This window comes from Magnolia sinica, chromosome 4 (assembly GCF_029962835.1).
Source record: "Magnolia sinica isolate HGM2019 chromosome 4, MsV1, whole genome shotgun sequence".
Lineage (NCBI taxonomy): Eukaryota > Viridiplantae > Streptophyta > Magnoliopsida > Magnoliales > Magnoliaceae > Magnolia > Magnolia sinica.
Genome location: NC_080576.1, coordinates 6397354 through 6419459, shown reverse-complemented (window position 1 = coordinate 6419459; position 22106 = coordinate 6397354). Strand labels below are relative to the sequence as shown.

Genomic DNA, 22106 nt, shown 5'->3' with positions numbered 1-22106 from the left:
GTTTGATATTCTGGCAGAGCTTGACGGATGATACCCAGGCACTTAGAAATTACTTATAAATGCATACGTGGCATACAAGTGACTGAAGTAAACAGTCCAAAATACGGCTTTCAGCTTAGATGCATCAGGAAACAAGAATCACCGCTTATCTAATTATTTGATTAAAAGATTGGTGGACATTTATTGGACGGACAAAAATGAAAATATCCAGCGGTCGTATTTCAACAAACAAGTGTCCACGAACAAGGGGCTAGGATTGTTCAGCAAATCTGATTTTGAGACCGTGTCTTAGCTACAGTGGGTTTCATGATTTCATCGGTTTAACTAGAGTCCGTTTGTGGATATATTATAATTTTGGGATGCCTGCGTATCAAGCGTCGTACGCGGCACGAGCATCATATAACTCCCCCTTTAAAAAAGGGCGTGTCCGCGGAGCTTCCTACACCAAACCCTACCCTATCCATATATTATCCCCCCGCAGTACCAATTCCAAACCCTAACCCTAATTCTCTGAAAACCGAAATGTCGCATTTCGGAAGAACGGGTCCTCCCGACATCAGAGACACCTTCTCTCTTCTCGTCCTCAACATCACTTTCCGTAAATGCCTCTCTCTCTCTCTCTCTCGCTCCCCCCCCCCCCCCAAACCCTTCCTCTCCATCTGATCTGCCATCGTTCTATGTTGCAGGCACTACTGCAGATGATCTCTTCCCCCTTTTCGATAAGTACGGAAAAGTTGTCGACATCTTCATCCCCAGAGACCGAAGGTTTCGTCGGCAAATCTCTTTCTTTCAATTGAATTGAACTTTTGGTTTTTCGTTCTCTGATAAATATCGATCTCTTCTAAATACATGCAGGACTGGAGAATCGAGAGGATTTGCATTCGTTCGGTACAAGTACGCAGATGAGGCGCAGAAGGCTGTTGAGAAGCTCGATGGCATGTTCCAATAATTTCTGTTTTCTTTATTCCATTTCCGGTATATCATAAAAGATTTGAGTAATCCAGGCTGAGTTTGCTGGCAACGAATATCGTGAATTTTCATAATACTAGGCAACAAATTAGACTGATCAATCATGAAATATCGTGATATCTGTTGCAATCAAACGCAACCTGATGTAATCTTATTCTCATGATAATTTTTATTTCAGGAAGGACTGTCGATGGTAGAGATATTATGGTTCAGTTTGCGAAATATGGGCCCAATGCAGAACCTATGTATGTTCTCTCTCGCTCTCTCTCTCTCTCTCTCTCTCTCTTGATCTCTCCATTACGTTTGTGTTTTAATTATACAAGCGGATTGATTTCAGTTAGGGGTCGTTTGGATGCCTGTAAATTAGGCTAGCTGTAAATGAAATTCCGGTAAATGATTTACAGGCAGTGTTTGAATGTTGAAAAATGCCTGTAAATCATTTACAGCTTTTAGCAGCAAATGAAATCCCTCTGAAAAGCTGTGATTTCATTTACCGGCAAAACATTTACAGCAAAACATTTGAACTTTTAGCTGCAAATGAAACCCCTCTAAACAATTTACAGGCTATCCAAACACAACTATTTAAACAAATTACAGCTTAAAGCCAAACAGTACAGGCTGTAAATGATTCACACCTGCAAATCATTTATCCTTCGCAAAATTTACATGCATCCATACAAGCCCTTAGGGGTCGTTTGGATCCCTGTAAAATCTGTAAGTGGTAAATGAATTACAGGTGTTAATTGTTTACAGCCTGCCCTGTTTGGCTTTAAGCTGTAATCTGTTTAAAGGTAAATAGCTGTCTGTGTTTGGATAACCTGTAAATTATTTACAACCTGTAATTGGGTATTCAACCCCACTGATGGAGCTTGGAGAGGTAAATTCCTATAAAATATTCAAACATGTACGGCTTCATTTAAGATGGGCCATTGGGTTGAGCTCATCTCAATAAAGCCCAGGGCTGATTCTTATGCTAAACCAAGCATTAGGTGGGCCACAGAACCCCACTAGTTCAAATGCCCGTTTATGAAGTGGGCCCAATAAAGCCTGGGGCCAACCTAGCGCATACATATTCCAACTATGCAAAAGAATAAAATAGAAATAGGAAAAATGTCTGCAAACTACAATCACAACCAATGAACTTATTTTCGGCATAGAAGTCAAGCATTTTCATCATTTTTTGAAAATTTACTGTATTGGCTTGACATTATATAGAGATCACTCCTGCTCCAAAACAAAACAATAAAAAAAAAGACCTTGTAGGTTCAAAATGAAGTCAGCTAATTCCAATCAAGGTCACTACAAGCAACATGGAATCTTAAGATTTTAAAAGATTTTATAAAGTCAGGTTTATAGAAGAGAGCTGCAATGCTGAATGGAAGATTAAAAGAAAAACCTGACTGCCATACTCCCTTTGTAGAAGATTTTTTTTTTAAAAAACTAGCTGTTAAACTGAATCCTATTTGCAGGTAAATGAAAATATGACTTATAAAGTCAGGTTTTCAATTTCATGTAAAAGCTGTGAGTGGTTTACAGCCCGTAACTCATGTACATGCAATTTCAGCATTCAAACAAGCCCTGCAATTCATTTACATATATTTCGTTTGCCACATGCCCATTTTATAGGCATCCAAACGATCCTTTAGTAAAATCCTTAGTTGTAAAGGGTTTACAAGTAAACACTTTACAGGTAGGTGTTTTAATGGCAACATTTGCCGGCAGGTAAACTCTCACCCTTTTTTCTAGGCAAATAGCTATGTTTCAAATTATTGGTAAAGTCTTTACAATTGAAAAGCCATGATGATCAGTCGAACATGATGAATGTGGCCCGCTGTGATGTGTACATTACCAGTGTTTTAAATAGTGTGTGCATTAGCTATAGTGCTATGCAGTGAACGTAACTAGCGTAAGTCGTGTAGTGTACGTTGTTTAGTGTAGCATACGCTATGTGTTGTAGCATGTAGTGTATGCTGCAATGTTTTTCTGTCTTAAGGTGGTGACTTATCATCCTCACGCGGCATAAAGTGCATCTATCCTGACCATCGAAACTGTGGGACCTATTGTGGATGGAGCATATCTTTAGAATCAAACCTATCAAACAGTTGTAACCAACTATACAGGTGTGCCAAATGTACTGATAATAGGGGTGGCAGTTGGTCGGGTTGGTTTTCGGGTCAACTGGCTTGACTCACTTCTAAGGCGGGTTTGGGCCAGATGCTAAAGGGGTAGTGGGTTGGGTTTGGGTTAGGAAATTTGACTCATTTAAGTAAATGGGTTGGGCTCGGGCTGAATCCTACCCAACCTGACCTGCCCATATAATTAATGGGTTAGGCCAAATGAACTGGCCTGAACTAACCCAGAACCCAAGACAAATCAATAGATAATAAGTAGACATGCATAATATATGTATGTTTGTATGTATCCACTTTTTGGATCAGGCTGGTGTACCTTTGGCCCCAAATTCCCTTCTTAAACCAAAGTGATTGGTTTTAGTGAATTTTAAGCAGGTCGGGTCGGGGCCACATGGTAATGGGCCGCAGGTTGGGTTTGGGCCAGAATTCTTGGCTTGTTTAGTAAATGGGTTAGGCTTGGGTTGACCATGACCAAGCTTGAACTCGACCTATCACCACCCTTAACAGGTGAGGAGTTGCAACCATTTTTAAATGGTTTAAAACTAACACTGGAACGTAGCCCTTACAAAGCAAAATCATTCAAAAGAGGGTTCTGAAAAGCCCCAAGTTCTCGCTATAATACACCTCCGGCCCCAAAAAATTCGTCTCCCAACCCACACAACTATTCCAAATGATATTTCAGAGGATTGATTAGCCCTATGAGAAGATACTTTGCGTAAATTTTTGTGGGGGTTGGATCCCAAACAAAGGAAACTAGCAAGATCCCCCAATTGTGTCTGTACTATTGGGAGCTCAATATTTGATTTTTATGATTGATTTAAAGCTAAATATAGGGTACTTTTCATAATCTTAATCTTAGTTAATGATTTACATTTCATGTTGATTTATTTAATGATTGATTTAGGGTATTTTCTATCATTCCCCCCCCCCCCCCCTTCTTTTGGGAGGCTGTTTCCCATACAATGTTGTAGAATAAGCTTCTCCTACAATCATTTGTTGTATTGGGCCTACTTTGCTGTGTGTATGGCGAGACATCCAACATGTCTAGTCCATCATGTGGGCAACCACGCTATAGTGGTGATGCTTATGTGGCTGTGCAGTGCACTGTTTAATATTGGTGTGGCTAATGTGATGGTTGAAAAAGGCCTGGTTTTCTTTTTCTCTGTAGCGTTTGCCCATTGCTTTCTAGTGTTTGTGGCTTGGTGTCCAACCTTTGGATTCAACCATCAGGTGGGGGCACCACGCTGTAGTGGATGATAATCTCAATCTTTCTATGGTGTTGTGTTGCCCACCTGATGATTGGCTAGACCAATTTTTGGGGCATCTTATCATCACAGTTGGGTGCACTTGATGATTGAACATGCTTTGTAATTGGAAAGTGAAGCACATTTGTTTTCTAGGCCCTCTATTGTATATTTTTATATTTATTGTTACTAATTTTCCATATATTCCCATTACTTTAATTTCAAAAATAGAAGTAGCATGCATAGCTTATTCTACACACTATAGAAGGGTGAATGCTATGCTACTCGCTACATGCTATTTAAAACACAATACAATACATCCAATATGTTTGCCTGTCCCTTGATGCTTTCCCATGACTCCGAAAAAAAATAAATAGCTGGATTGATCATCAGATGGGCCATGCGGGAGGGAAGCCAACCATTAAAACCTTCCAGATTGTGTGGGGCCTATTGTGATGGGTGGAGGACATCCAATCTGTCCAGCATGTGTGTACTTTGATGCTCTATGAGGAGCCCCAAAAAACAAGCCCTTTTTATGTGATTTGCTAATTTTGGTGTATTTACTGGCCTAAGATCTATGTGGCGTGAATACCTACTTTGTACACCGTGAACACTTTACAAGTCAGGCAAACACATAATCTGTTTGCTTGTAAACCCTTTAGCACTTGAAATCCAAACAGAATAGTATGTAAACAACTTACACTTGAAACTCTTTTCAGGTGTGTAAAGTGTTTACAACCATCCAAATGGTCTCTAGTTTTTGTCTTTTAGTTTCATTGCATCTGGTCTGAACATTTGAGATGATGAATTTTATTAATCACGAGGCACAAAAAGCAACAAACAATAAAGAAAGGGGAGCAAGGATGCTGAGATAGTGACCCAGCTAAACCCCTAAGAAATCCAAATTACAACCCTTGAGCTTGGGGTGGGAACAACCCATTCATAAACTAGCAATCTGATTCTAAGGGAAATACTTTCCACCAATTTGTTGGTGTTATTGAAACACCTAGCATTCCTTTCCTCCCAAACTGCCCGCCAAATAGTGAGCAAGGTCATTCTTCAAAGGATCTTTTTTATCTTTGGAAAACGAACACCATGCCAAGCAAGCAAGCAATGATTCACCGACTTTGGCTTGCCCCACCAGATTTGGAAATAACCCAAGATGTTTGACCAAATCGGAATCAAAGAGGGACAATGCAAGAATAGGTGATCTAGTGACTCCTCATCTTGCGTGCACATGCAACAAATGTTCGGGATAATCATGGTCCTTTCCCTCAAGTTGTCAATAGTTACGAGGTCATTCTCTGAAGGATCTTTTTTATCTTTGGAAGACGGACACCATGCCAAGCAAGCAAGCAATGATTAATCAAGTTCAGCATGGTCCACTGGATTTGGAAATGGCCCAAAATGTTCTACCAAATCAGAATCAAAGAGGGATAATGCGAGAATAGGTGATCCATTGACTCCCAATCTTGCATGCACATGCAACAAATGTTCGGGATAATCATGATCCTTTTCCTCAAGCTGTCAATAGTTAGGACTTGGGACTATTTTCCTACTCACTAACCATCTGAAAGCAACAATTTTCGGGGGGATGGAATAGGGCCAAACAAATCTAGTGAATACATCCTCAATAGGATGACTTGATTTGCCCAGAAGTGGAAAAAAGATTTGACCGAGAAACGACTTGAACAGTCTGCTTTCCACACCCATTTGTCCACTTTCGCTTCATTAGGGACGGGGGCATGAATACTACAAGAGGGCAACATGGTCATCCACTTCCTCATCGCGAAGGAAGCACCTGCAAGCGGGTCCCACTACCTCGCCTCCAGTGCGAGAGAAACGATTAGCTACTAAAAAATAAGTATTCGGCGCCAAGCTAAAGATGAAGGGAAACTCATTTTTTAAAGCGTGAGAGCCCTTTCACTCCTCCCAAAAATTGATTTCTTCGCCGTTGCCCAAAGAGAACCCTAATCCTTGCAAGAAAGCCTCCCTAACTAATGATACTCCCCTCCACAAAGCTGAAGCCTTATAGAGCTAAGATTCTCTAGTTTCCCATTGAAAGGCCGTGTTTGCAAATAAAAACTCCTTTCCAAAGGGCCCTGGCCTCCTCTGCAAACCTCCAAGGCCACTTCCCGAGCAGTGTAATAACCCCCGCCTCCCCAGCAAACAAACTCAACATTTCACTTACGGAAACAAAAAGAGTGTTCACCTAAGCTTCTCAATCAGGCATGTGAAGAGTGGCACAAAATGAGTCGGGAGGTTGGACAAGGTTGCTTTAATCAAAGTGATACGTTTGCCAACAGAAAGATATCTTCTTCTCCATCTTGCTAACATGTGCTCCTCTTTCCACCACCTTATCCCACGTGCTTTGCCGGTTTGCCCACACAAAGTGGAAGACCCATGAAAAAAGTCAGAAGCACACCAGTTGCACACCTAAAAATCTTGGCCAACTGTTCCACTTCCATAAGCTCCATCTGAACGCCATACCTCTTGCTTTTGGATAAATTTACTTTGAGGCCCGACACTACTTCAGAACATATAACAATGGTACACTAGTTTTCCATCATGATGGACAAAGCATAGCAAAAAAAGAAAGTTTTATCCGCATATTGAAGATGAGAAATGGGAGAGGGCATACCTTCACAACCAAGAAACCTCGAACGAAACCTAAGCATACCACTTAAAGCCTACGCCACCATTAGGAAAAGAAAATGAGATAGAGGGTTCCCTTGCCGAAGTCTTTGAGAGCTAATGAAGAAAACTTTGGGGAGCCATTTATGAGAATAGAAAAGCGGACCGAGCTTACTCATTCTCAAAACCATCGCCTCCATTTCAAACCGCTTCCCAACCAAAGCATCATACATTCCTCTAATCAACGTGATCGTAGGCTTGCTCGATATCTAACTTGCACGCTGCCCCCCCCTCCCGTTATGCCTAGAGTGAAGTCATTCATGGTCAATTAGGGCGCAATTGAAAATCCGCAGACCCAGGTCAAAAGCACTTTGATTCGCAGAGATGATATTTCCAATAATATTTCGAAGCTGCATGGCTAGAACTTTTGCTAAAATTTTGTAGGGGCTACCTATAAGACTAACAAGATGGGAATCCGTCAAAGATTTTGCACCTGAGATTTTTGGGATGATGGCAATAAAGGAAGCATCAAGCTCTGAGGATATATGGCCCCACTCAAAGAATTCAAACATGAAGTTTATGACACTGCCCTTGATCACCGCCCAAAATATCCAAAAGAACGCTAGCGGGAACCTATTTGGACCCGACGCTTCATCTCCTTCTTGCGAATCAATTACCGCTTTTAACTCGCAATTGAAAATCCGCAGACCCAGGACAAAAGCACTTCGATTTGCTGAGATGACGTTTCCAATAATATTTTGGAGCTGCATGGGTCGACCTTTCGCTAAAATTTTGTAGGGGCTACCAATTAAGACTGATATGATGGAAATCCTTTAAATATTCCGCACCTGAGATTTTTGGGACTGATTGCAATAAAGGAAGCACCAAGCTTTGACGATATACGGCCCCACTTAAAGAATTCAAACATGAAGTTATGACATCGCCATTGATCACCGCCCAAAAATCTTAAAGAACACCAGTGGGAACCCATCTAGACCCGCCGCTTTATCTCCTTCTAGCGAATCAATTGCTGCTTTTACCTCTTCCTCCAAAAATGGGGACTCAAGAGAGGCAACTTGGGAATCAGAGAAGCATTTGAAGTTGAGTTTGTCCAATTTAGGCCTTTCCCACTCCTCGTTCAATAAACTTTCGTAGAACCGAGGTATTTTTTTCGCAATATTATCTTTGCCTTCAACACGTGACCCATTGATAACCATGCTGATTTTGTTAATCGTAGCATGAGTGCTCAGCGATGCTCTTTTCGTCCACCCAGCACATAAATGTTAGTATTTCAAGTGTGCAACATCCAACATGTGCATGGGTTGGCTCTACCATGAAGAACGCCTGGTGAAAAATCAAACTGATTCTCTCATCACGTGGGCCACACTATAGAAAATAATGGGAAACCACCAATCTGGTCCAAAGTACATATGTGGAACACTTGATGAGTGCATAAGTCTGACTTTTGCACTGTGATCATTAGGTTGGATGTCATACGCACAAGCAGTGTTGTCAAAATCCTAGGATTTACGATTTGGGTCAAATCTTAAGCAAAACGATTTAAATCCCCTACCTCGAATCCCTTTTTTTGTATGATTCTTACAATTCTATGATTTGAATGCTACGATTTTTGATTCAAATTATACCAGTAAACCTTACTAGTATCAATAAAGAAAAAGATTGTGGATCCATGGATATGAGCCCAAATAAAAATGGATCTATGATTTAAAGTCCTTTTTACAACTAGAGGACGGGTTACATTAGACAATTTTCATATCTTAAGAAACCCAAAAATGACCCTTTTGCTGGAGGATTTGGATCGGAATTCTAGAGAAATGATCACAATTTTCAAAACGCATGGGCGCAGTCCCCCAAGTCACTTCCTCTCTTCCCTGAGACCATGTGCAACCTGGAGCGGCTGGTGAATTTATGTTGCGGGTCCTGCAACTTATCTGGCTTGGGTGAAACAGAATTGTATTGGACGATATTTTGAAACATGGGCTGCTGTGCTGGCTTTTCAATATATAAACTATACACGTCAGGTTATGTTCAGGATATCAGAATGCATCTTATTGTTTGTGAATGTATCACATCAAATTCATTTAGGTGAACTTTTGTATCATGATATGATTTGGAAAACAGGATCCATAATGCTTACTCTCGAAATAGCTGGGACATGGCTATGGTAGTGATGACGATAGTGATATAGCAACGTTTCGGAAAATGTAATTTGCATCAGTCATGCACCATATCCTTCAGAAAAAAGGAAAAAAATTGGTCTTGCACCATCAATACCTTCCAATTCAAGTGCATTGTAATGGCATGTTTTGTCGATACATTACTCCCCAAATGATTTTAGTGAAGTTAAATGCGCCAAGTTTGATGATATCAAAATGCATTTTATTATACTGGGAAAGTAGCATGATATTCATGTGGCAGTATGATATATTCATATGATATTTTGAACCCTGATTATTAGGTGTCTACCATTTGTTAAACGGCTCCTTGCTTACAAGCACTGCAGATCTATATGTGATTTTCTCTTCTTCTAATGTAATTATTTATTATTATTATATTACCACGCTGAGTATATTGCGGGATTATAACAAAGGGTGCCTGCAGTTCAAAGCTTTCTCATCAATATCAACATCTGCTTCATTGTTTTGGGGTCCATTTGGATGGTCTGTATGCCATAGTTTGGCATATGGTCAATCATCCACTGCCCGTTCCCAAATGGGTACACAGTGCTCTCTCACTTTGGGGTGGATATCACAGCAACATGTCACCTTGACATGTATTTGGGAACAGAAGGTGGATGACTGACTTTACTCTAAAGATGGTCTGCAGCTTCTACAACTGAACCCTCTTTCATTTTCTGCTATTAACAACAGTGTTTTCTTCTGTTTGTGTTTATTTCTTATGTGATTGTGGATTTTTCTTTCCTGTTTGTTGTGTCTTGTTGATGGTCACATAACGCATCATCTTTTCCCAATTGCAGTAAGAAAGGGAGGGTAGTAGAAATGTTTCCAAAGACAAGAGGCAGGTCGAGAAGCCGCAGTCCTAGGCCGAGGTAAGGATCATTGAAGGCTTTTAGTAGCTGATTGTTGGTAAGAGTTAGTGGGCATGGGATTCAGATGCAGGGAGATGCATCGTTTAAGAAAAAAAAGGCATGAAATGCAGTTCTTGTTTCTTTGCACATCTGAAATTCCAACTATGGTTGTTATTTTCTGCAGTTTATCCTCTGTTTCTGTTTGGTTTTGTTAAGGAAATTTTAAGACCTAATAAAATACATAGGCGCAACGTGCTATCACTAGAATGCATAGATGGTATCATGACTCACTGTATGATTCATAATTGGTTGTGAATTGGCCTTGCTAGGGTTACGTGGAGATTGTGAATTCTAAAAGATGTGACAGTGTATGCTGCGGTTTTTAATAAACAGCGTTTCACTGTTTCTATAGTTTGTGTGCACCATATAACATGTAATCAAATTGTCTTCTCTTACACTGCACACGTCAATCTCATCATTATCTAAGCCTTATTACAGTTAATTGGGATCGGTTACACCAATCGTTTTCCCCCATTCGACGTCGATCTAGTTTTCTAAGTAAAAATGATCTCAATTACTGTAATACTGGGTACATTATTCATTCCATTAACCTTTTTAAAAAAAAAAAAAAAAAGTTATTAACTGTTAACTTTCAACCGAGCATTTGTGTGCAAACGTGTGCAGAACTGTTTTTTGTTACTAAATATTACACAATTTGTCCGTATTACAATTATATAGATTTTATTATTGTTATTATTTTATTTCAGTAACAAATGTTACATTATGTACATGAATGTAATGCATCATGCGTGTCTGGTTAAATGTGATATTAGATTTGGTAGTTTTACAAGATGGTTGAATTTGATGAACATTGAGTTGTGAATCAAGCTTGATGCATGGCATGACCTTGTTTGTCGTGCTAGGTGAATCAGTATAGTGTGTGTGTGTGTGTGTGTGTGTGTGTGTGTATATATATATATATATATATATATATATATATATATAAACTGAATGTACTTTCTTACACGTCAATTTGACGATAGATAGCATTCAATGTTCAGGTACCGGGATGATTACAGGGGGAGAGATAATAGAAGGAGAAGTCGTAGTCGAAGCAGGGACAGGTATGATCGTGATAGGAACCGTGGGAGGGAAAGAGATCATCATCGTCGAAGCAGGAGCCGAAGTGCAAGTCCTGCTGACTACAAAGGCCGCAGCAAAGGCAGGGTGGATGATGAACCCAAGAAGAGCAGGAGCCGGTCGGTGGACAGGTATGTTTGTAATGTAGCTGGTGCTGTGTTTCTTATGATATTGTTGGACTCACTCCATTTTGTTTTATTTATATACTTGGGTGTATAGTGGATCTCCTGCTCGGCGCAGTCTTAGCCCTCGAAGGAGCCCATCTCCACGTAGGACACCTTCCCGTGATCGAAGTCCTGATAGGCGCAGTCCTGTTGAAGAACGATCTTCTCCTCCAGCAAGTGTTTCACCACGAGGACATCGGCGTGCTCATTCTCGAAGTCTGTCCCCACATAACTCAGATGGCGATGTATGTTTAGCATTCAACTTCCATTCAAGTTTCCGATTTCCTTTTGCAACCAGGAATGATTTCCATTCATGTTATTTTCTGACATTGATTTTTGTCCTTTCTCTGTCTCTCACTATCTTTCTGTCTCTTTCATTTTCTAGGACTGATGGCAGTGTCTGGATTCCTTGTCTGGTGATGCCTGAAGGAAGATGCATCTCTGTTGGCTTTGCAGGATGATTGCGTCGGTTTTGCATAATGCATGTTCTCATCAAGTACTTAAATGCTGCTTTTGGTAGGACTCCTTTTCAAGGTTAACTTCTTTTTGTAAACTCAATGCGTTCTACCTTGTGCTGATTGGTTGTTCGTAGAATCCTTGTACTTGAGATTCCGGAAGTTATATTAATAGGGAAGTTTAAGACAGACCTAGAGTATTTATTAATTGAGTTTTTGAAGTTTATGGATCTTTTATTGGATTCTAATTTTTATTTGGTCAGAAGGGCTTTGACTCATATCCTGCGCTTTTATAGTTCTGTTCGAGAAAGAGTGATTGTGGCTGATAGGGGAGATGGTTGCAGAGGAATATGTCTTCCTTCCTGCTGATGATATTGTTGCTGATGCTGTTTATACTTCCTAGATGATGTTCATATTGATGCTGATTGCAAACGAGTGTCTAATCCACGCCCAAGTTCCTAGATTGAAAATATGTTGACCTTTTTATTGCCATTGTTACTTGATTGGTAAGTTTCATATTTACCTCTCTTCTGATGTTCTCCTACCCATTGGGAATCTGATTGCCATTGATTTTTAAATTGTAAGCCCTGATAGTAGTAGCTGTGCTGTGATGGCCAAAAAGATGATTGGAACGGGAACGTGACTTTACATGTAGCCGGTGCTGCCCATGGGCCAGATTTACTGTCCACTTGTGCTGATGCTGCTGCAAAAGCTGAAACTTGGCATGCTGAGCTGGCCCTGCCATGTAAACGTGAGTTTGGGACTGGGTAACAGATGTCCAATTGCTTATTTCTCCAGTAGGTTGTTCAGTCAGACTTCACCTTCTCTTTAATGTAATCTTTATAGTCTGAGCTGTTAGGATTTCGACTCACATTGCATCATGTACTGGGATGTGATAGCATTTGGGGTTGCGATTGTAGCTGTAAAGTGCAAAAGACGGTGAGGGCTAAGTGGATGTGATATAGCACTTGAGGTCGTGATTGTAGCTGTGGAGGAAAATACGAGAATGTCTAGTGTATATCCCACCTGTGGGCTGTGGCGGGCTGTTGCTGTCCATCATGGTTGCAGAGGTCAGGTTGAGCTTGGTGTTACTTTTGGTGCTGATGAGTGATTCCTGGTTTGGTTGGTGGATTGTTGTCTGCTGACCCCGACTCCAATGGATCTTCTTCCATTGGTACGTCCTTTTTTTATTTTTCCTTGGCACTTTCTGTTCCTTTATCCTCAGTACCAAAATCGGAAAAATGGGAATGGGGTTGGATGCATAAAAAACATTGGATGGAAATATAATTTCCCTTTTGAATGTTATGCATGTCTGAGTCAAAAGGATTTCCATGTGCATGTTAGGCTAGTGATAATGATGAGTATTGAATAGGATACCATGCTTGCGATGTTGTATCTAAATTGCTGAGGATCCATGATTGATAGCATGCATTACTCTTCTCTCATAGCAACATCTATAATTTTGTAAATTTCGACTGGATGGAATCTGGTTGTTGATTTCATCTTGGCTTCTTGTGAGAAACAATTTGCCAAATTCTTATTGCTGCATTGACAACGGTCCTATGCTTTTATGCTGTTTTTCTGAGATATTCTGAACTCTATGATTCTTTTTCATGTGATGATTCTTTTACTTGTATTTTCTGTTTTCTTTTAGTGGATGTGGTGATACATTATCTGCTAAGATCCACCATCTATTTTATTCCAAGCTTGGAAATTTCCATTACTTGGAAGTCTAGGATTGTTCCAATGTTGTTGGTCCTCGATGTGGGGTTTTTGGTTGGCTCAAAGCATGCACCAGAAATCATTGGAAGCTGGAAGTAATAGATGAAGACAATGCAACAGGATGAAATATTCTGGCTTCAAATTTTAATTGAATATGAAAAAAGGAATGCCGCTTGCATAGAGCCAGATGATAAGAGTTAGAACTGAAACACATCTTGTTTATTCCTCAAGTACTTTAATGTTCATGTCTGTGCATTTTGTGTTTTTTTCAGTGCAGTTGATTTTTCAAATAGTCGTTTCTGTTTATATATATGATTACGGCCAAAAACTGCCGGCCAGATTGTAACCTTCAGACAATTGGAAGAAGCCAATCTTCCGTAGTTGTCAAACAGAACCCAATGTTCAGGGAGGGAGTGCCTTCCATTTAAAATATTTGGAGTTGCCTCTGGTAGAGAAAGGTCTCCCTGGTACTTGTGTGTGACAGGGAATCTTATGCACTTTGGACTTTGGAGGCTGTATTTTTCAAAAAATATTGAATGAAGCTGATGGCTAGCAGTCAGCTGGTGTCGAAAGTTTTGCCAATCTATGGTTTAGAAGTAAACTTGAAATTGCTGGAAGAAAGGGTAAGATGATGATGATAAATGCAAGCTAGATGGACACCTGGTTGATGGTGGTGGACAAGTTCCAGGTGACTGGTCATGGAGAGAGTTTGTCTTGTCATGTGTCTATGAGCCTCTGTTGGTTGGTGGAAAATTACAGTGGAAGAATTAGGTTTTGGTGAGGTAGAGGAGCCCAGGGCTTCTTTAGGTTGGTGATGACAAGAGCAAGATCAATAGCTATCTGCCACACCTAGTCATTAAACTTTACAATGCAACCATGATAATTCTTGCCATGAATAGGAAAGATAGGATTCATGCAACTGACCAACACACCACTATGACAAACTTATCACCGGATGGATCCTTCCATCCTTCAAACAATCCTTCGAAATTCCACTTCATTTTTATTTATTCATATATATTCCATCCTTCCAAGTTCCACAAGGTGTTACACACACACACACACACGCTTGAAGAACTTGTCTCGCCTTGCAATCCTTACTCCATGTAGGACATCAGCGCCCGAAAAAGATAGGCCCAACCATTACCCGTATCGAAAATCAGGCTATCCGCTCACTAGATGGTCCCCACCTGTACACTGAGTCAGACCACCTCTTGTCCATTGAGGTATTGTGTCCAGTGGAGGTATTGTCCTGCCATTTCCAGCTCTACTGTATCATCACTCATCCTTACCAATTGTCTCCAGATACACTAAAGATGCTCCCTCCAGAGATAAGTGGTCAGGATCTTCGTTTCTGGGAGACCTTTTTCGGTGTAGTCATCCAAGGTGGGGCATAGTACATGAATGGTCCGGATTCCCTTGCTGTCTCACTTGACAGAGCTAGAGAACAACTATGCTGCATGTACTGCTCTGAGGATGTGCAGAACGTTCGTACAAGCGGGAACAGTGGTGGTTCATGGATCTAGACCGTTCATATCTTGGGACCCACGGTGGATGGATCATCTCCAAAAAATCTGGAGATCTAAGACACGATTACCAGGCCCCTTGGTGAATGTGGATAGTTGCCGTACTTGTCCTCTTTACTATCCATTCGACGTCCACAAATTGACAGGTTTGGATCAGTAAAAAACTATGGACCTCAATTCTATTATCGGAAAACCACAGTACGCTTTGCATATCCTCAGGTCGATGAGTATGGATCTGGCGCGCATCTTGGCCCAATATATGTATTTTCGTTTATAACAACAGGGGGTCATAGGTTCCGTAATCCAGACCATCGGTCTGTTGTGTCCCACCCAAGATTGATTATGCCTGAAACTTTTCATCTATAGGGCGATCTTAATCGTTAGATTTGTTCTTCATACATGGGGGGGATTCACCAGACCAATGGTCTGGATTACCGTCCCATGGGCCCAACTTGTCATGATTGAAAACCCTTTGTATGCTGTTGAATTTAGCGGCCACGTAGCATATAATTCTTCTTATTAGATGCCCTGGCAGCGTAACATGCTTGATACGGAGGCACTAAGTAATTGTACACGTGGCATCCATTAGCTAAAAATTGGATGCGGATTAGCTACTGGCAGGTTGAGTAGCCAGGCTGGCTACTGAAGTGACGTCACCAAGTTATTTGGGCCGACTATGATTTTTGTTCTGTATCCACACCGTCAATACATTTTGATAGATCATTTTAGGGCATGATACAAAGAATAAGGCAGATCCAAGGCTGGAGTGGACCCCACCACCGAAAACAGTGGAGAGAGTGACGCCCACCGTTTAAACCTTCCGAAGGTCCCCCATGATGTTTATTTGAGATCCAACCTGTTCATATGTTAAAGAAGACATGAAAGAAGGGAAAACATAAATATCAGCTTGATCGAAAACTTTTGTGGCCCTTAAATTTTTAATGGTGGGCGTCACTCTCCCCACTGTTTTCTGTGGTGGGTCCACTCGATCTTTGGATCTGACTCATTCTTTGGATTATGCCTAATATGATCTCTCCAAACGAATGGACGGTGTGGATATAAAACATACATCATGGTGGGGCCCACAGAAGTTTGTGACGTCACTTCTGTAGCGAGTCTCGCTACTCAACCGGTCAGTATGTAATCCCCGCCCCTAAAAATTAAACCGGCTAACTTGTGAAAACCCACTTTCGCTGCGTAACGATCAAAGATTGGTTGAGAAATCTAACCTCTGAATCGGGGACACGTGCATATCGAAATAGAATCATTGGACTTTCCATTTTGTCCGTCCAATAAATCTCCATCAATCCGAAAGTCAGATAATCAAATAGGCGTAATTTTTGGTTCAAGACACATCTAAACTGAGATCCACATTTTAGACAGTTTAATTTAAATTACTTATATGCCACGTATTCAATTTCGAAGCAATTTCAACTGCCTGCGTATCATCCATCACACTCTTACAGAGTATCTCACTTTGTCTTTCTTATGACGGGTGTATGAACGGATAGCCGTTAAAAAGTCTCTCCTGGGCTTGCTTTCCTCTCACAGCTCAAAACTACAAAAAAATGCCTATAAACCGATGCAATTTAATCGCCAAATAGTCACCAAAAGACCGTTATCTGTATGGAATTCGCTGATTCAGGCCTCAACGAGAGATGGGCTCTTTGCAGAATCTCTCCATCTCTACTGTTCGATGCTCAGAACTGGAATTCATGGCGATAATTTCACCTTCCCATTTATTGCAAAGGCCTGTGCCAAACTGAATTCCTTACGAGATGGCACGAAAATCCATGGACATGTGTTATTAATGGGCTTTCAACAGGATGTCTTTGTTCAAACCGCTTTGATTGATATGTATTCAAAATGCTCGAATTTAGCTGCTTCCCGCCAAGTGTTTGATGAAATGACTGTTAGGAGCTTGGTTTCTTGGAATTCAATAATATCCACATACTGCAGAGAATTCCAGACTGATGAATCGTTTTGGCTTTTGAAACAGATGCAGGTTCTAGATATAGAGCCTAATTCAAGCACGTTTGTGAGCCTTGTGTTGGGTTGCTGTGGATCAGTTTCGGTTCTTCGACAAGGTTTATCGATTCATGGTTGTGTATTTAAACTTGGCTGTGATTCGGATTTGCTTCTTTCTAATTCGATTATGAGTATGTATGTGAGGTTCGATATAGTTGACACTGCACGTTCCTTATTTGATTCAATGGAGGAAAAATCGAATGTCTCTTGGACGACGATCATGGGTGGGTATCTGAAGATTGGTGATTTCGGTGAAGTTTTCAATCTTTTCAACCAAATGCAGCAAGAAAGAATTAGTTTGGATTCCATCACATTTGTAAACCTTGTTTCCTCTTGTGCCCAAATAGGAAGGTTGTCAATCGGTTCTTCTATTCACTCTCTTGTAATCAAAAGCGGCTGTGATCATGAAGATATTATCGCAACTTCTCTTGTGAGCATGTATTCGAAATGTGGGGATCTCATATCCGCTCGAAAAAAGTTTGATTCGATGCATGCCAAGAGTGTATTCTTGTGGACATCAATGATTGGCGGTTACGTTCATGGTGGGCATGCCAATGAAGCTTTGAATCTCTTTGAGAATCTCTTGATGACAGGCGTTCAACCAAATGAAGTTACAATAACAACCGTACTTTCGGCTTGTGCGTATTTTGGTTCATTGGGCATAGGAAAAAGGGTCGAAGAGTATGTTAAGGTTAGCGGGTTTGAATATGATTTGCGAGTTCAGACCTCCTTGATTCACATGTACTGCAAGTGCGGATGCATAGAAAGAGCAAAAGAGATTTTCAATAGGGTTTCAAATAAAGATTTGGCAGTTTGGAGCTCCATGATAAATGCTTACGCAATTCATGGGAAGGGTGAAGAAGCTCTCACTCTCTTCGGGAAGATGCAAGGAGAAGAGGGGATTAAGCCGGATGCCGTTATTTTCACCGGCGTGTTATTGGCTTGTAGCCATTCAGGATTGGTAGAAGAAGGATTGAAGTATTTTTGTAGCATGGAGAGGGATTTCAACGTCAAACCTAGTGTGGAACATTATTCATGCTTAGTTGATCTTCTTGGTAGGGCCGGCTGTTTTAGTTTGGCTTTAAAGACCATTCTAGAGATGCCCATTGAAGCACAGGCTCGAGCGTGGGCCCCACTACTGAGTGCGTGCAGAACCCATCGTAAGATACAACTTGGGGAGTACGTGGCCAAGCGTCTGTTTGAGTCGGACCCTTCAAGCACTGCGAATTACATATTGATGGCTAATATGTATGCCTCTGTAGGGAAGTGGAAGGAGGCGGCAAAGATGAGAAGATGGATGAATGACCGAGGATTGGTGAAGGAACCTGGTTGGAGTAAGATTGAGGTTGATGGCCTGAGTCATGTTTTTCTTGTTGGTGACCAATCTCACCATCGATCCGTTGAGATTTATGAGAAGTTGGAGGAGTTGAATGGGAAGCTTAGAGAAGCTGGGTATGCTGCAGAAACGAATATGGTGATGCATGATTTAGAGACTGAAGAGAAGGAGAATGCACTGAAAGTTCATAGCGAAAGATTAGCTGTCGCATTTGGTTTGCTGGCTACTGAGACGGGAAGCAAGCTGACTATCATTAAAAACCTCCGGACGTGCTGCGATTGTCACTCCTATTTGAAATTTGTCTCGAGGGTCACTGGCAGGCATCTGATTGTGAGAGATGGCTACCGTTTCCACCACTTTGAGTGTGGGGTCTGCTCGTGTGGAGAGTTTTGGTAATGCGATCCTTTTCAAGGTACCAAGTATAGTTCTAATTTCTAGAACTCCCTGACTCGACTTGAAACTCAGCTGAATCAACTTGAATCAACAAGATTTCGATCCGAGTGCCGGAAAGCTTGGCAACAGATGTGACTCGTTCTCCACTTGGAAAGACTCATAATGTTGACTTGACGCTGACTGCCCATGATTCATACTGAGCCACTCACCTTATGAAAATGGTTCATTAAAAAGGAATAGAAGATCGATGAGGTTCAAACCCTAAACCTCTGCAAAAGGGTAACAATGCTCTAAACCAAGCAAGATATGTGCTATGTTGCTATTTACTTTTCTGTTTTATATTGCTAAATACTAAATATAACTATTTTGGGGGTGTTTGGCTGTACCAAATTTCATTAAATATCATTAAAACTTGCACCAAATCAGACTGATTAATCATGAAGTGCCCTGAAATTTCATGATATATGGTGCAACCAAACTCAGCTTTTTAAGTATTTGCTATCTTTCCTGATATTTCATTTTATAATAATTATATCGGGTCGAGTCGGGTAGATTCTTTGAGTCGACTCAAACCTGACCTGGTTGAACATTGAGTTGAGTTGAGTTTTCAGATTTTTGAACTAAATTGGTTCACCTGTTCATTGTATGGGAGAATGAAGAAATCAGGTATTCATGTCTGGCAGACAAGCATCTGCAAATGCGAGATACAAGTGGGCCCCACATGCCGACGTGGCCCAAATGCGCAATATATGAACTGTTCATCTGATGGTACAATGATGAATTATCTGTTAGAAGACCATGAATTCTAGCATCCTTCTGCATTTTTTTTATACTGTTTGTCATCTATGCGGAATGCAGTGTTAATCTGGTATCAGCTGCACCCATTTCATATCTACTATGAGAGCTTCCAAATGGACCGTCATGATTTTCGGTGCTCAGGAAGTGGATCGGATGTTTTAACTAGAAGAAGCAGAGTGGCATACCAGGAGTTGAGATGGAAGCGAATTTCCTACAACGAATTGTAGGGAGCACGTGCAACAAAGAAATCATGTGGGGCCCACTGCGACGTCAGACTAACATGGACTGTGTCCATCAGTTCCACCAGCTCACGTTAGGATGTGAGCCCAAAAATCATGCATATTCAAAACTCAGATGGGCCACACCACAGTAAACAGTGTGAATGGAGATGCCCAACATTGAAAACTTCCTGGGGTCCGTCCACCATGATGTCTATATGCTATCTAACCCTTTCATAATCCTCTTCCTAAGGTGAGTACCAACGAAGCGAAAACACAAACATCAGCCTGATCCAAAACTTTGGTGGGCCCGGAAAGCTAACAATGCCGTCCATCCCCATCCTCATCGTTTCCTTTGGTGTTGACCACTTTTTTTTTTTTTTTTTTGGTTAGCTTGTTAATACACCCATTGTCAGTTCACACTTCACTGTTAGCCACCCCCACTAGGGAATCGATACCAAGGCATCTTGAAACGAGGTATCTTTCACTCAGTCTGCCACTTGAGCTATGGGTCTGGATGTCTTTGGTGTTGACCACTTGAGTTGATCTGCTGGCTCACAACATAACTTGGACGGTGTGGATCTGTTAAACGTGTTGCCAGGTGTACTATGGTGAATCAGTGTTTTGAACTACGGCGAATGGGGAACTGTCAAATAGCGTCTTTAAACCTTCCATACGTTTTGGTGGCCCACTTCGGTGCCGTTTGGATACTACTAAATATGTAGCTTTTTTAACGTAAGTCAATAAGTTACTTTTCTTAAATAAGTTGGTTTGGGCATTAAACTTAAATAATTTTTTAAGAAAAAAATAACTTATTTTTAATTTTTTATCGGCTTCTTTTATTTTTATTAGTGGCACAATAACTTAGAAAATTATTTAGAGAATTTGCTCCGTGTGGCTGTAAACTCCTTATAAGTACATTTAAGTTGGAAAATCATCTAATGAATGGGTAGATGATCTAGTGGCCCTACATAATGGAGGATCCACATCAAGGGTCTTCCCCTAAGGATGAATGACCCACATGCAAGGTAAGCCCCACATGACGGGCAACTCACATTGAAGTTAGGCCCAGATCAAACTTGAGCTCCACGTGATGGACAATTAATAATGGTGGGCCTCACATGATTGATGATCCACATCAAGGTGGGCCCCTCTTGATGGAAAATCCATATCAAAGGTCGGCCAATGATGAGTGACCCATATCCAAGGCGGGTCCCGCATGATCGATGACCCACATTGGATGTGAGCCCACATGATGGACAGTCCGCATTAAAGTTGGGCTCCACATGATGGGCAGTGGATATTGAAGATGGGCACCACATGATGGACAACAACATTGATGGTGGGCCCCACATGATGGATGACTAACATCAAAGGTGGTCCCTATCAAATGAACTATGAATATTAAAGGTTGGGCCTTAATGATGAATGACCCACAGTAAAGGTGGGCCCTATACGATGGACGGTCCACATTAAAGGTGGGGTGCACACAATGAACTATCCACATCAAAGGTTGGCACCATATGATAAATAATATATGTGAGGGGATCAAATGGATAATTACTTGTAATGATAGAAACCAAATATACTTTTCTACTTTTTGAATGATAAATATATTGTTTAACTAACATAGTTATCTGCTGATTAAGTATAAATCAAAATAAGTTACTTATGTCATAATTAACTTATCTAAAGTAACTTATCATCCAAATGCCCATTCCTGATTTGCTTAGGCCATTTATCATCAGCCCAGGCCCGACCTAGCCCATACACAAGCCTAGGCCAGGCCCTCGGCCCACGTTTAGGAAAGATGGGTCGGGCCACCAAAATAGTAGTAGAATTACTCAGTCCACCTGCTCCTGTGAGATACAGGAAGGGCTTTGCGGCAATTGCGCCAAGATGGCATGAGTGTGTGAGATCAGTGCATTTTATGTGGTGCCCTGAATACTACACGATCAAGGCATCATATAGCCAAATGTGTAGCTTGGATATTGATCGTTCGTCATTTCTCACCCGTGAGATGTTGCGCCTCATGAGAGAGCGAGTACCGAAAAGAGTATTCGCTCGAGTTACACTTGCATCCTCCGAAGTTTGCGAATCGCGACTCATAAATGGATTGACGACTCACCATAGCGATGCGACTCGTCCGAGTTGACTCAGACTCGTCCCTGTCCGATCCCGTTAGGGTTGTACATCGAGCCGAGTCGAGTCGAGGTGGGCCAAGCTTGGCTTGGCTTGTTCGTACTCTTCTCGAGTTCGAGCTTGGCCTCAAGCTTACTATTGAAGCTTCGCTTGTTT

At 41.2% G+C, this 22106-nt stretch overlaps 2 protein-coding genes across 7 annotated transcripts; both read left to right on the top strand.

Moving 5' to 3' along the window:
- The first annotated feature begins 438 nt into the window (after positions 1–438).
- Positions 439–13775, top strand: LOC131242269 (serine/arginine-rich splicing factor SC35-like). Of its 4 annotated transcripts, XR_009169574.1 has the most exons (10): positions 440–598; positions 687–765; positions 856–935; positions 1148–1214; positions 9978–10049; positions 11090–11299; positions 11388–11577; positions 11718–11848; positions 12084–12961; positions 13442–13775. XR_009169574.1 is itself a non-coding variant. In XM_058240806.1 (8 exons), the coding sequence occupies exons 1-8, from the start codon at positions 523–525 to the stop codon at positions 11721–11723; spliced, it is 780 nt and encodes a 259-aa protein (XP_058096789.1). In that variant the 5' UTR covers positions 440–522; the 3' UTR covers positions 11724–12019. The 4 variants fall into 4 exon arrangements, 1 of the variants encoding a protein (XP_058096789.1); XR_009169573.1 differs by lacking the exon at positions 13442–13775 and having other exon boundaries at positions 439–598; positions 856–939; positions 1152–1214; positions 12084–13092; XR_009169572.1 differs by lacking the exon at positions 13442–13775 and having other exon boundaries at positions 12084–13092.
- Positions 13776–16302: 2527 nt separating this feature from the next.
- On the top strand, positions 16303–20577 carry LOC131242268 (pentatricopeptide repeat-containing protein At3g12770-like). Of its 3 annotated transcripts, none has more exons than XR_009169571.1 (2): positions 16303–19071; positions 19651–20577. XR_009169571.1 is itself a non-coding variant. In XM_058240805.1 (1 exon), the coding sequence occupies exon 1, from the start codon at positions 16618–16620 to the stop codon at positions 18793–18795; it is 2178 nt and encodes a 725-aa protein (XP_058096788.1). In that variant the 5' UTR covers positions 16303–16617; the 3' UTR covers positions 18796–19390. The 3 variants fall into 3 exon arrangements, 1 of the variants encoding a protein (XP_058096788.1); XR_009169570.1 differs by having other exon boundaries at positions 19452–20577; XM_058240805.1 differs by lacking the exon at positions 19651–20577 and having other exon boundaries at positions 16303–19390.
- The last annotated feature ends 1529 nt before the right edge of the window (positions 20578–22106 follow it).

Bases quoted from the DNA above. Each gene is read 5' to 3' on its own strand.
- LOC131242269 (XM_058240806.1), top strand. From the start codon at position 523: ATGTCGCATTTCGGAAGAACGGGTCCTCCCGACATCAGAGACACCTTC. The intron at 936-1,147 runs GCATGTTCCAAT...TTTTTATTTCAG, and splicing joins GGCTGTTGAGAAGCTCGATG to GAAGGACTGTCGATGGTAGA. The intron at 1,215-9,977 runs GTATGTTCTCTC...TCCCAATTGCAG, and splicing joins GGGCCCAATGCAGAACCTAT to TAAGAAAGGGAGGGTAGTAG.
- LOC131242268 (XM_058240805.1), top strand. From the start codon at position 16,618: ATGCAATTTAATCGCCAAATAGTCACCAAAAGACCGTTATCTGTATGG.